This window comes from Urocampus carinirostris, chromosome 2, assembly GCF_059441175.1.
Source record: "Urocampus carinirostris isolate Australia breed hairy pipefish chromosome 2, RoL_Ucar_1.0, whole genome shotgun sequence".
Classification (NCBI taxonomy): Eukaryota; Metazoa; Chordata; class Actinopteri; order Syngnathiformes; family Syngnathidae; genus Urocampus; species Urocampus carinirostris.
In genome coordinates this window covers 26,086,527-26,101,040 of record NC_142350.1, presented here as the reverse complement: position 1 = coordinate 26,101,040, position 14,514 = coordinate 26,086,527, and the positions used below count along the sequence as shown (strand labels likewise).

General features: G+C 37.8%; 1 protein-coding gene across 3 annotated transcripts in view; it reads left to right on the top strand.

Annotated features, from left to right (window-relative positions):
- washc5 (WASH complex subunit 5) overlaps positions 1 to 14,514 on the top strand; it is a 45,494-nt gene that overhangs the window by 12,880 nt on the left and 18,100 nt on the right. For all 3 annotated transcript variants that reach the window (XM_088326058.1, XM_088326059.1, XM_088326060.1), the window contains exons 8-14: positions 910 to 1,023; positions 3,522 to 3,693; positions 4,519 to 4,646; positions 7,297 to 7,426; positions 10,618 to 10,730; positions 12,225 to 12,391; positions 14,346 to 14,421. In XM_088326058.1, the coding sequence (XP_088182184.1) occupies positions 910 to 1,023; positions 3,522 to 3,693; positions 4,519 to 4,646; positions 7,297 to 7,426; positions 10,618 to 10,730; positions 12,225 to 12,391; positions 14,346 to 14,421 (900 nt within the window). The remainder of the gene's footprint in view (positions 1 to 909; positions 1,024 to 3,521; positions 3,694 to 4,518; positions 4,647 to 7,296; positions 7,427 to 10,617; positions 10,731 to 12,224; positions 12,392 to 14,345; positions 14,422 to 14,514) is intronic.

Below are 14,514 nucleotides of genomic sequence, written 5' to 3'. Positions count from 1 at the left end.
AAAATCAAAATACAGACATTGTTACGATTTGGGTGTGGAACTATGTAAAGGAGATCGGGAACTGAGCGAGGGGTGCTCAAAATAAGGATGCTAATCAATAACAAGACCAGGAACTAAGTAACAAACGAACAAGGGTTGACAAAACAAATAATATGTCCAAACAAAATCAATTCTGACAATCTCAAAACCCTTAACAAAAACCAACCGGAATGCAAGGAACAGCGTATCAAACAAACAAGGCTTCTCAAAAGAAATAACAAGTACAAACAAAATTAAAACTGACAATAACCAAACCAGAAACATAAACCAAACTGGAAAAGTAAGGAACAAAGTAACAAACAAAAAAGTTGGCACTTCACCACAAAACAGTGAAGTCTACACTATTGCACAAAACTTGTGCTTTTAAAAAAATGATCGCTGATAAATTTTAGGGCTAGGCTTAAGCCTCTTTCCATTGCACTATTGTTATGATGCACTATTCTTTTTCATTGCATTAGTATTAAAACTTAGGCCATTTTTTTAAGCACGCCGTTGTAATGAGTTTTTTTTTCCTATTTATCCTGATAGTCTTTTACATGTTTTGGAGCGTCATGTCTTAGCTTGTTGCATACAACGTTTCAAAATGCTGATATCAATGACAATAAAGACGATTTAAATACAAATTTCTCATGACATTTGGTAATTTTTACCTTTCAGAGAAGGAATGAAAGCTTCAGTTTCACGTCCACAGTTGTCACGTTCCTTCTTCAGAGGTTTTTGTCTGTGTCGCATCAATGACACAGCTGGTATACTAACTATACTGGAAACTCTTCTCAGTCATATTTCAAAAAAGAAATCTTAATCCTAGTTTAGAAAAATATTGTATTTGATATATACACTGTAAGTCATTTGTATTTTATCCAACCACAGGTTATCAGTATCTACATGGGTATCACAGTGAATCTATTGGAGGCCTGGGAGCCCTACAAAGCTGCTAAAACTGCTCTTCTCTACACTCTAGATTCAGCCAACATCAAAGAGCAGGTAAAATAATAAACGCCGGTGCTGACACTCAAATGTTAACTGCTATTTCCTATTGTTATACAGGGTATTCCAAAAGTCCTGGGTACATTTAAAGTCCCCATGAAATAGTAGTAAGCTAAAGCTTCTTTTCAGACTCGTTAATGGCGTTCACTTAACCAGGAAAGGTGTTTTGTGTGGTTGAAATTGCAAATTGGAATCATGGACTGTTGTTCATCATGCATTTCAGAAAATGTTCAGAAAGGACCAGACAGAAGTCCATAGTGAGATGGCATGGTAAATTCATAACGAATAGGTGCTTATGCCAAGCTAAAAGAACGGGCCACCACTCGACTTTAGAAGATATGATTGAGCAAGTTCGAACTGCTTTCCGGTAACGCTCCCCTAAATCGATCAGTAGGGAACTTCAGTGTCCTACAACAACAGTTTGGTCCGTCTTAAAAAGTTGACTGAGCACAACACCTTAAACGTACTGTTAATACAACAGTTAAAGTACACTAATAAACCAGCTCGCCGTGACTTTTGCATTGCAATGCAACATAGGATGAAGGGTGACAGATTTTTTGCAAACGAGCTTGGTGGCCTTGAGGTAGGGCGGCCGCCCTGAGACTGCGAAGTCGCTGGTTAGAACCTCGGCCGAGTTATACCTAAGACCTACAACATTTGTACCCATTGCCACCCTGCTTGGCATTGGTTTTGGTCATCTAATGACTCTCAATGACAGGTGTTGTGACACGTTAGTTGGGTAATTGCGGAAGGAACAGCCATATGGCAAAAACCATTGGTTTACCCCTTTGTCGCAACAGAGGTGATAAAGCTTAGCCAACCCTGGAAGCCTCTATTAAAAAAAACAGGCAAGGGGGCCCACGGTTGTCATAAGAGGACCTGTTGAAGCTTGTTTTTAGCGGTGAAGTGACTTTAAAAAGCATACACTCTCATATTGGGTACTGAGAACCCACATGAACCTCTTAAGCATCAGCCAAATTCCCCAAAGCTGAATGTGTTTTGTGCTGTGTCGAAAAAAGCTGTCTACGGACTGTTAATGTTTGAAAGAGCAACAGTCAATGGTGAGATGTACCTCAACATTCTGGAAATGGATTAATTGAGAAAGAGTCAGGTGACTTCATTTTCCACAGGATGGTGTGGCAGCACATTGGAGCCTCTGAACACTGCCAGACAGATGAATGGTTGGTCTTGGTGGAATAATCACAAGCTCATGTCCTGGCCCCCCATATCCCACACCATGTGATTTTTTTTTTGTGGGAATTTTTGAAAGAATTGGTAATTTTGCCCCCTATTGCAAGAGATGAGCGGTGGCATGAATGATAGAACCCGTCGCAACCATTAAGAATGCAATGCTGGTACGTGTTTGGCATAATTTGACTTTCTGCTTGATATGTGTCGTGATACCAGTAGATACTACATTGAACATCTTTGAGCATTCCATGTAAAAATTGAGATTACATGCTTTCTAAATATACCAGTTGTGTCTTTTGTTTATCCTTAATAGTTTCAGAGGTATTCAATGTCAAAATGTTCTCAGAACATTTGTATTAAATCAGATTACCGCATTTTCATGAGCATAGGGTGCACCGTGTTAAAAGACGCCGTCCCTGTAGCTGGTTCTATGTCTGTATTTAACACATTCACAAGGCGCACCGCATGATAGGGGTCGGGTGCCCTCTGCTGCGGCTGCCTGACAACTACACAGACAAGCATACAAGTGTGCGTATTTAAAAATGCAACATAAGCAAAATTGAGCTTGGTTTTTGTTCATTTTAGTATTGATTACAATTTTTTAAAAAACGGATCAGACAACCCGTTAAGAAAAGAGCTGATGCAAAACTCACATATTTACTGGTAATCCATAACATAACTGTCAAAATCCTCATCCGCTGATTCTGACCAGAACAGATTGCTAAGTCTTCATTAAAAGGTTTACTTTCTTCATTTTCAATGTCACTTTCCAAAAGTTGAACAACAGTCCCAGTAGGTACGTTAGCTCATGCATTGACAATTTTTTTTTTCATTATAATTATTCTATGGAATGTTCTGTGACACCGTAGTCCTAGTCTGGGTGAATAAAAAGAGATAATAACAATAACTTTCAAACTGCTAGATTGTGTTAACATCCATGATTACTGCCGCAAACAATGCATTGAGTGTGACATCTTTTGTCTTTTTCCGCTTGTGGGAAACTTGTGGCGTTCACACGGGAGAATGCATAAAAGTCCCATTTAGTTGGAAATGTGAACAATGTTTCAAAAACATTGGCTTTCACTCAAAAATGTTGCATGCCAAGAATCCAACCTGTGATCTGCCAGTTGCCCAAACCTAAGACCACCGAGCTGGTCTCCGCTGCCGCCTCACATGACACACAAGGCGCACTACATGAGAAACTTGAAAGAAAATCTGAGCCTTTTTTGTGCGCCTTATGGTCGTGAAAGTACGCAAAATAAGTGAGGTTTGACATCCATTCACATCAATTTGTGTATTTGTAGGCTACCCGTTACGCAAACAGCCTGGAGATACTTCGTCCTCAGGTTCAGCAGCTGCTGAAGGAAGGATTCCTTAGAGAAGAAATTATTCTGGACAATATTCCAAAATTGCTGAACTGTCTAAGGGAGTGCAATGTTGCCATTCGGTGGCTGATGTTGCATTCTGCAGAGTCAGGTGGGAATGTTCGTTTGTACCTTCTTCCTATTACTGGATTAACATTTTTAACACTTTTCCATTTAAAACATGAGCATTTATATTTGATACACTTGGAACAATTAAAAAAAGCAAAATTGTGGTTCTGCAGGCAAAAGATTGACCTGTTGTTTAACTGGGGCTCCGGTTATGACCCATAATTATAAGATAAGCACCGACCCCGATGTAAATTTCAGGTGGAATTTATTCGTCCTAGTCTGGTATCTACAACAACAAAGGTCTGCTAGTATAGTAGCTTTCACCAGATTGTGTTAGCATTATGTAGGAGACTATATACATAAATACATCTAGACTCACACACACATTTATATATCCATCCATTCATTATCTGCACCGCTTATCCTCAGTAGGGTCGCGGAAGTGCTGGAGCCCATCTCAGCTGTCCTCGGTCAGTGGGTAGGGGACACCCTGAACTGGTTGCCAGCCAGTCGCAGGGCACGCAGAGACAGACAACTCACTCGCTCATTTACACCTATTGAACCGACCAATTAACCTGACATGCATGTTTTTGGAATGTGGGAGGAAACCTGAGTGCCCTGAGGAAACCCATGTAAGCACGCGGAGAACATGCAAACTCCACACAGGAACGTACGATCTCATGACCTCAGAACTGTGCCGCACACGCGCTAACCACTGCGCTGCTGTGCTGCCCTACATACATCCATCCATCCATCCATATTCTGCACCGCTTATCCTCAGTAACGTCGCGGGGGTGCTGATGTCATGTTTTTTTTCATTATAGGGACATTATCGATCCTCTAAAACCAATGTGTCTTTGTTTGACAGCCTATGACCCAAACAATAAGAAATTACGCCAGATCAAAGAGCAGGTGCTCAGTGAGTCCAAGTACAATCCCAAGATCCTCTTTCAGCTCCTTCTTGATGCAGCTCAGCTAGAATTTACCCTCAAGGAGGTAAGCATTTATTCCATGTGCAATATATGCAGGTCAATCATAAACTCCACAAATATGGTCATGATAAAATTTGCTTTAACATACCTGTTAGTTAGAGTATCTAAAATATCATCGCGCGTCAAGCTACTTTTTGTCACTAATTGGAGCAAAATACACCCATTTTGATATGGATTTCTAAAATAGGAACTTAGCAAGATGGCTTACTAAATAGCTAAAAATGCGAGTTAAGTGGGCACTTCAACTGTCCTTAGGGAGAGACCCCTGTGTTAGAATCTGCTTCGATATGTATGTTAGAGTATCTAACTTATCATGAATCCATCCATCCATTATCTACACTGCTTATCCTCAGTAGGGTCGCTAGGGTGCTGGAGCCCATCCCAGCTATCTTCGGGCAGTGGGCAGGGGACACCCTGAACTGGTTGCCAGCCAGTCGCAGGGCACACAGGGACAGACAACTCACTCGCTCATTCACACCTAGGGACAATTTGGACCGGCCAATTAACCTAACATGCATGTTTTTGGAATGTGGGAGGAAACCGGAGTGCCTGGAGGAAACCCAAGCAATCACGTGGAGAACATGCAAACTCCACACAGGAGGTTCGATCTCATGACCTCAGAACTGTGTCGCACACGCGGTAACCACTGCTCGGCCGTGCTGCCTTCTAAATTATTATTTAAGATAATGAACACATTTCTGTGAGAGTATCTAAAATATCATTTGAAATAAGAGACACAGGCAAGACAACAACTTGTTTCTTTTTCAGCATGTTGTCCTTTTTTTGTTTATGACCTCACCACGAGGAAGCATATGGCAAGTTTTTCACTCATTAGAGTATATAATTTGATTATTTTAAGTCAAGGGTCCCCAAAAAGGTGTTTGCAGACCTGTTCTGAAAATACCTCACCATTGCTTGGTCATTATGATTTTCTAGTAAGATGATTTTTTTTTTTGAGTCTATGGAACACTATCTTTAGTAATTCACATGGTAATAACATTGTAATAACATGATAAATTGTTATTTTAGAAATTCAAATAAATTCCAGTTCATGGGCTTCATGGACAAAAAAAATTCATGTATTGATGCTTATTTTTAAGCAGTTTATTCAGAGATTTGAATGAGAATCTACCGTAAATTCCGGACTATAAGCCGCTACTTTTTTCCCAAACCTTCAACCCTGCGGCCTATTTAGTGAGGCGGCCAATTTATGTAATTTGTCTAACTGCCGCCAGCGACGCTCGAGTACAAAAGGTAAGATTTAGACCGGTGGAACATATGCGCCGAGGAAGACTGCAATTTCTTGGCTTGTGCATACAGTAAATTAAGTTCTGGTTTGGTTTGGCGTAAACATACCCTCATCATGCAAAATGCAAAAAGAAAGGCACATGACACTGCTTTCAAGCTAAAAGAAAGCGTGTTGCCAACTTGTTTTGGAATAAGGGAGCGTGGGATGACGCCTATATGACGAAGTTTCTTTCCGACTCTGAGGAAGACGACTTTGACGGCTTCAGTTCTAAGGAGCAAGATGAGGACGGTTTACCGTGATTTTTAGTACGGTATGTCTTTTTTTTACCAGACCCGTTTAATGTGTTGCGAGCGTGTTGCGTCACCTGTCACAGGCACTGTTTGGGATGAAAGTTATTATTATTAAAGCTTTGAAAACTCTCTCGGTGTACCGTCTTTCTTTGTAAATATGTGTAACCATGGATAATATGTATTTGCAACTGTATATTTTTGTAATGTATTTATCTCAGACACTTATTCTGATATGTTTCCCACGGGAGAATAAAAAAGAAGGGGCGAAAAAAACACGGGCTGACGGGAAGTGGGGACCGGTAAAGGTGAGTGTTTGTGGACGCGGCAGACAATAGTGGATGTATATTCTTCCCACCCTTACCTTTGGAAATATACACTTTTTTCCTTTGATTACTTTCAACGGGACCCGGACTCTGCAGGGCTGCATCAAACCTTAAGTACCGGTATCATTTTCCGTTCATTTTGCCAGCTATAATTTGTGGACTGTGTACTTTTATGAAGGACATTCAGTCTCATTCGCAGGACTTAATCGGGTTTGGGTTAATTTTGTGTTTGTGTTAAAAAAAAATTAATGTGGGCGCATGCGTCTTACATACAAGTGCGGCTTGTGTAAGTACAAAATTGGTTTTCCTCTTAAAATGTGGCGGGTGCGGCTTATAATCAGGTGCGTTCTGTAGTCCGGAATTTACGGTATTCGTGTATCAAACAAATGTATTTATTTATCCTTTTATTTATTTATTTTAAAGGAAAGACAACAAACTAAATACCGATTTATGGTTTTTTTAAAGTGAATGATCAACAAGATGTGCAGTTTTTTTCCAGCTGGCTATCTTCCTACCTTTATAGCTATTTAGCTAGCTTGTTATATATGTGTATATATAATTTTTTTTCCTCTCTATCCATCAGTCTTTATACTGTATATATTTTATTTTATTTGCCATCTATCGTGCAACCGTTGTTGTAGAAATACAATTAAACTAAAGGGGATTCTTATACCTTGCGCTAATTATTAACAAAGAGTAGCTCTCAGCTTGCAAAAGGTTGGAAAACCACGTTTTAAGAAATCCGACTAATGGTTTCTTTTCAAATCTACATCTGTCCTTGCCTTCCTCCAGATGTTTAAGCAAATGCTGTCAGAGAAACAAATGAAATGGGAGAGCTTCAAGAAAGAATGCTCAGAGAGAATGACTGAACTAGCTGAAGTCTTCTCTGGTGTTAAACCTCTCACAAGGGTGGAAAAGAATGGTGAGTTAGTGGCAAAGATGTGGACTTTTGGGTCTCCTACAATTCAGTCATGGATCATCCAAGTCCTGGCCTATGAATGCTAATTGCAGGGTTTGTATGAGTGCTTGAAATCATTGAAAATGCTTGATTTTTAACATGTTTTCAAGGACAGGAAAATGCTTGAGTTTTGGGTGAAGTGCTTGAAAATAATTGAAATTATGTGCTATCAGCAAGATATACAAATGTTTTAGTCATCAATGTCAGGAGGAAAAAAATGCCCTTTTAATTGGTGCTGGATTTCTTTTTTGTTTGTTTGACGGTACTGGAAAAAGTGAATAATTGGCCTTGAAAGGACTTTAAAAGTGCTTAAATGTGGCATGAAAATGGTGTACTAATCCTGCTAATTGGATCTCTACATCATACTGCAGCTATTAATGTATTTTATTGCAGTGGTCCCCTAACTACGGCCCGTCTTGACATTTAGTCTGGTGTTCTGCCCTGTCGAGACGTCCTATGGTAGACTGATCTAAAAGTATTTTTGTTATATTTTTAATCAAGAAGAACCAAAAACACTGAATTATAGCAAATATTAGCAAATTTTACCGATGATATAAAACGAGGGTTGGCATGCATACATACACTGGGTGATTAACATGTCAGTCACCTCAGGTGACATTTATTTGTGACACCCTTAATCACAAAATATCTCAAAGGACTGCACGGGCCAAAATTACACAATCCCCTGATCTGAATCCGACATGCAAGCAAGGGAAAACTCAAAACTTCAAGATGAGGGAAAATAAGAAACCTTGAAAAGGGGCAACACAAAACTGAGTCAACATCAATAAGGAAATTATAGGTAATATGTAACATGGTCCAAAAAGTCCAGACAGGAACGACGCAGCTTCCCATCTCAGCCGACTGGTCGATTCGAATGATGACATACTTCTGGTGAAAGTGCTGGTTTACTGACTCATCCCAAATTTTTCCTTCTCCCTCATTTAACCACCAACTAGGCAGCCGGAAAGGACAGGAAAAGAAAAGTATGAAGTCGGCATCAATCATAAGCTATAGAATATAAGTGTGTCATAAGTCTAGATATAAAAACTTCCACTGAGGTTTCTGATCTTATCTCCACAGCACCGTGCCCCGGTGAAGAAAACTCTAAAAAGCCTGCAAGAGTTCTTCTTGGCTCTTGGAGTTACGAATAGACTAGCATTTTCTAAGCGGTGGCTCGGTGCAGGAACATAGGTGGAAATCAAATCAGAGATATAGTCAACAAACACCATGCTAAAATGTTACCACAAAAAACACACCATACTTAAAAGCTACATCTTAAAACAGTATTTTGATGTACTAAAATAGTTCATTAAGACTAAATTAAAAAACTAAATGGTAAGTACACACCGCTTTCAACTGAATGTATCATCGCACGTATGATAGAACGAAAACTTGCACATTTCCCAGATGAGTGCGCTTGCACACTGGGAATTGGACGTCTTAATGGGTATGAAGCCGTTTTAGAACACTGCCCCACTGAACAATACGAGAGAGTATTTAGACACACATTCTTTTTAACGAAAAATAACGCGGTTTGATTCTGACGGGACTTACTCTTACCACTTGACTAACAGTGATATAGGTGACATATGAAAATACAATAGGTTTTATCTCATCACACTATCTTTAGTGACAGTACCAAGGACAAATTTTGATTTCAGTGTGCATTTCACATGTTACAATGGCAATACTTTTGTCACTTACAGTGATTATAGTAGAATAGAAAAAAATAATAGAATGTCATTGTAACATTTAAAATACATGACAAAGTTAAATTTGTCCCAGCAATACGGAAAAAAAAGTTTGATCATAAGATAAAATCTCCTGCCTTTTCTCAAGTCATCAATACTGCTCTTGGTCCAGTGCTCTGACAACTAAGTGAAACCTGGACTTGTTAAGACTGTGCATTGCACAACAGAAAGTTTACATTCAATGTACTTTTTTTCTGTGAACATGGTTGGTACGGGTGCTTCAAATCTTCTAAAAATGCTTGAGTTTTGGGTGAAGTGCTTCAAAATGCTTAAAATTGCCAAGTTGCTAAGGACATGTTTCTTGGCCATCTGACTTTATAACCAAGCATTGAATGAAGAATTTGTTTTTTTAAAAAGCGTGTGAAAATAATGCCTACACGCTTGCTCTGGTGGCCGGTCATTATGGTGTTGTCATGTGACGCATCACTGCCCCATACTGGTCGCACCCAAGAGGCATGCTCTACTTAGAAAATCGTCTCTTTTGGCTCCACTCACTGAGAAGAGCCGACTCTTTGGGCTCCCAAATGGCTCCTCTGATTCTTTTGAATTTTAATGATTTATTTTCAATTATAATAAAATATTACATAACTATGGACCAAAATATTTAGTAATTATACATTTTGCAAGGGATCCCTGAAAAACACATGAAATAAAAATTAAAACATTTGCGGATCTAGAAAAAAAAAGGAAAATACAAAACAATTTGAGCTTTTTACACACTGAACAGATATAAAGGCGAACAACAACCTAAATTCCTTGAAAGTTCAAAACAATGGAATAATAATTAAAAATATTAATTTTTCATTATGATAAATAAATGATAAATGCACAAAAAGACTACAATTCTTATTTTAACCAATTTAGACACAGATCCTCTGTAATACACATATTAAATATAAATTAAAATAAGTAAAACAAAAAGCAAAAGATCAGCAGTCTCTAAAATTGTAAGATGGAATGCACTCTGCTTCGTAGCAATCAATATCATTAAAATGAGTCAAAATTTGTCTCATTTTCCTGTTTTTTATGCATAGAGTACTTTCACTTTTTGTCTTCCGTATTTAACTTAATTATTACCCAACTCTTTCCGTGTTTGTAAACAAGTGTAACGTAACAAGCTGTGCAGGCTTTGTTCAGGCAGAATTCATGTCAGTTTAAAGCATCCAATTGATACAAAAAGATCGTAGATCATAGATAGGAACAGCTTAAAACAGCACAAAGTATGTTGCTAGCAGCAAGATAGCGACTGTATTTCAGTCATTAAAGTCGATAAAGTGTTGGATTTTGCCATTTAAAAGTACTGAAAAAAAAATAAAGATTGGCCTTGAAAGTCCTTGAATTTGTCCGTGAAAAAGGTGTACGAACCCTGGGCATAATGTAGTTTTTCTGTCTCCAATACAGAAAACCTACAAGCCTGGTTTAGAGAAATCTCAAAACAGATAAGTTCTTTGAACTATGAGGACTCTACAGCTGCTGGCCGGAAGACGGTCCAACTCATACAGGCTTTAGTAGAGGTAAGACTGTTTTCTCTGTAACTTCTTTTAACATCTGTTTTCATCTTGTGTGTAACCTTTGAAACACATACAGCTGATGAATTTCTTGGGAATCACACCATATATTTTTAGACAAAATTCATTAAAACCGCTAAACTTGCTCTGCAGACGAAAGTTTTTCTTTCAGCGTATTTTATTTCACAGTGTGACGTTTGATGATTTGATAAAATCTGAAACAATAATAATAATGCCAGAGCCTGTGTCCCATATAAATATACCACTGAAAATCCTCTCCCTCCCGCAGTTATTTAAGAATGTTAAGACTCATTTTGACTGTCATTTTTTGTCATGAATAATGTTTTCAAGGTGCGAGCAAAGTTATTTTGTAAAAATGTGGTAAAAGTCCGCATCGAGGATCCCAACAAATTTACCTTTGGCGCAGAGGGCGCTGGGTGAGACAGGCAAGAGTCCTTGTGCTCTGTGCAAAGCTCCACCCATCCCTACCGCTCACACAATCAAATTGCTCTGGGTGCTCTGTTGGCGTTTTGGCGTATTTACAGTTTGTTGTTTGGTTTTTCTTCATAAGCTGTCTCAGCAGTGAATATGGATTATTTAACAAGCTTGTCGGTTGAAACCTTTCTCGGCCAATAGCAGGATTTTTTTCACAGTCCACACCCAGCATTAGCTTATACTGGCCTGTTTGATAAAACGGAGATCGCCTCAAATCGGTCCAAATATCTTTAGCCAGCAGTAATCCAATCCCTCAAAAACACATGAAAAAAGAAAAAAAATATTCACAGATCTACAAAAGAATTTGTAGAATAGTTTTTAACACACTGAACAGATTTAAAGACGAACAACAACACAATATTCCTGAAAACAAAAAACAATGACATAAAAATTAAAAATATTAACCAATTTAGAAACAGTCCTCTGAAAAACAAACAATATAAATTATAAAAATTAAAAGCAAAAGATCAGGAGTCTCTAAGATTGAAAGATTGAATGTACTCTGTTTCAGAGCAATCAATATCATTAAAATGAGTCCAGATTTGGCTCATTTTCCTGCTTTTTATACATACAGTACTTTCTTTTTCTTTGTCTTCCATATTGAACTCAATTATTACCCAACACCTATAGAGCCCTTTTTGTGTTTGCAAACAAGTGTGACTGATTGTCCATTGTTAAAGCAGATTGGCAGAATTCATGTCAGCTTACAGCAGCCCATTGACATAAAAAAGATAGATCATAAATAGGATCCGCTTAAAATAGCACTAAGTATGTGTTAGCAGAAAGATAGCAACTTTAAGCCATCTGAGTCAACAACAAAAACAGTTATTTTGACCGGCATTGGATTTCTTCCTTTGAAGGTACTTGAAAATTGAAAAATTGGCCTTGGAAGTGCTTGAAAAGTGCTTGAATTGGCCTTGAAAAAGGTGTACGAACCCTCTAAAGAAAATAAGCAAAAGTCTTCATTTTGTATGTATTATTGAGGATTTTCTTCTTCCTCCCCAGGTTCAGGAGTTCCACCAGTTAGAGTCTAACCTGCAAGTCTGCCAGTTTCTGGCAGACACAAGAAAGTTCTTACATCAAATGATTCGGACTATAAATATCAAGGAAGAGGTCCTAATCACAATGCAGATAGTTGGAGACTTGTCCTACGCTTGGCAGATCATTGATAGGTGGGCACTGTCTAAATCATTTTGCATTTATATGATTTTTTTAGGGCAGGGGTCTCAAAGGACCAATTGTGTGGCTCCAGGATGCCCTCGCCTTAATATAAAAGTTAAATGGACAATGTGTATTCATTTCCCACTAGATGTCGCAGTTGTCTGCCGTGCTACCAAAAAAAAAACGAGGGCTAAAAGCACAACAAAAAAAGACAAAATACTGAGATTGATTGTGACCAAAACACACCTTATTTTGAAAAGAAGAGAAATAAAAGAAAAAAGAAAAGAAAAATGACAAAAAAGGAAAAAAGAAAGTAAAACTCAAAAAAGGAAAAGAATAAAGGAAAAAAATAATAAACAGAATTTTTTTTATACATATATAAAATAAAAAAGAGAAAATTGCTTTTTTTCCATTTTGTCTTTTTTTCTCTTAATTACTTTCATTTTTTTCTGTTTTTTCTGCATTTTCCTTTTTCTTTTTTCTTTTTTTTTCCTCATTTCTTGTACACACATTTTTCATTCCTTTTAAAAAATAAATATTTTGCTTTTCTTTTTGTCTTCCTTTGAGAAAGGCTGGGAAAAAATGGTAAGAATAAGGGTGCTTTTTGCTCACTTTGATTTTCCATAGTTTGTAGTCTTCCTTGGATTCATTTAAGTTGCATTACACATACACACAGCGACATTTAAAACACTGTTCCTTTAAGAACAGTGTAATGTTTTTTTTATCAGAGATGTTTTTGGTGGAAAAAAACATTTGGCCCCAAAACTCAATTAACTTCAAGACCCTGATTGATGGGATTCGACTCTTTTGTTAATATGATTATTATATTGAAAACCCTTATTTTTTTCCCCTAACATTATTGAAAGGTTTGGAAATAAGTTCACAAAAAATATTTCACACTACTCTCACGGCTTTCTGCTCTTCTTAGGCTATCATTTTCAGTTTTATTTTTGGTGGCGGTAGGGTTCTTTAGAGCGATGACTTGCATATTCATGGAGGAAATTAACTGCAGTCATTCATATTGTTTGTGACTGGTCTATTTAGCCACAATTCACAATATTTGGGAAATACAAACACAGTATTCCCTCAGTTAATCCATTCCATAACGACCTATACCAAGTCCATTCCTCCAAAGTTGGAACCATTTACAATGCAGTGAAATATTTGCCCCCAGGGTCAATATCTCAATCTGATTTAAATCCGAACATTGACTTGTCCACTCCAGAACCTTATTTTTTTTGGAGCCATCCAGAGGTGGACTTGCTGATGCGTTTAGGATCGTAGTCCTGATACAAGAGCTTTTGAGTTTGAGGGCACAAGCTGATAGCCAAACATTCTCCTTTGGGGTACCAGTTATTCTGCCAACCACAGCCCGTTATACTGGTCCTGAGCCAGCAAAGCAGCCCCAAATCATCACGATGCCACCTCCATACTTAACGATTGTCATCATGTTGTTTTTGTCAAATGCTGAGCCATTTTACGCCAGATGTAATGCTGCACACCTTTCAAAAAGTCCATTACTTATATACAGTGGGCCAGATAGGCCTAAATGCTTTTTTTTGCCTTAGAAATGGATTCAACATTTCAAAAATGTTGTATTTCCTTAGGTTGTCTCTGTGTGATATTCGAATTGGTTTAATGATCTGAAACCTTTTGTGAGTGATAAATAAGCAAAAAAAAAAACCCCACAGAAATCATGAAGGGGCCAAATCCTTTTTTCACAGCACTTTTTGTATATCTATATATATATATATATATATATATATATATATATATAATATATATATGTGTGTGTGTGTATATATATATAGATAGATGGATAGATAGATGGATGGATGGATATGTATATAGATGGATATTGAGAGAGAGAGAGAGAGAGAATGAATATATATTTAATATATAGATATATAATGGGTTTTTTTCTGTAACCCATTTTGTTTCCTCGGTTCCTGTTTTACCATCTAGCTTCACATCCATCATGCAGGAAAGCATTCGTGTAAACTCGTCCATGGTCACAAAACTGCGAGCTACCTTTTTAAAGGTAAGGGTGTTCTTTTTTTCTGTATGGAAAACTAAGATTTGTTAACACAATTAACCAATCTGAAAAAAAACCCTTGTTTATTTGTTTGTGGGA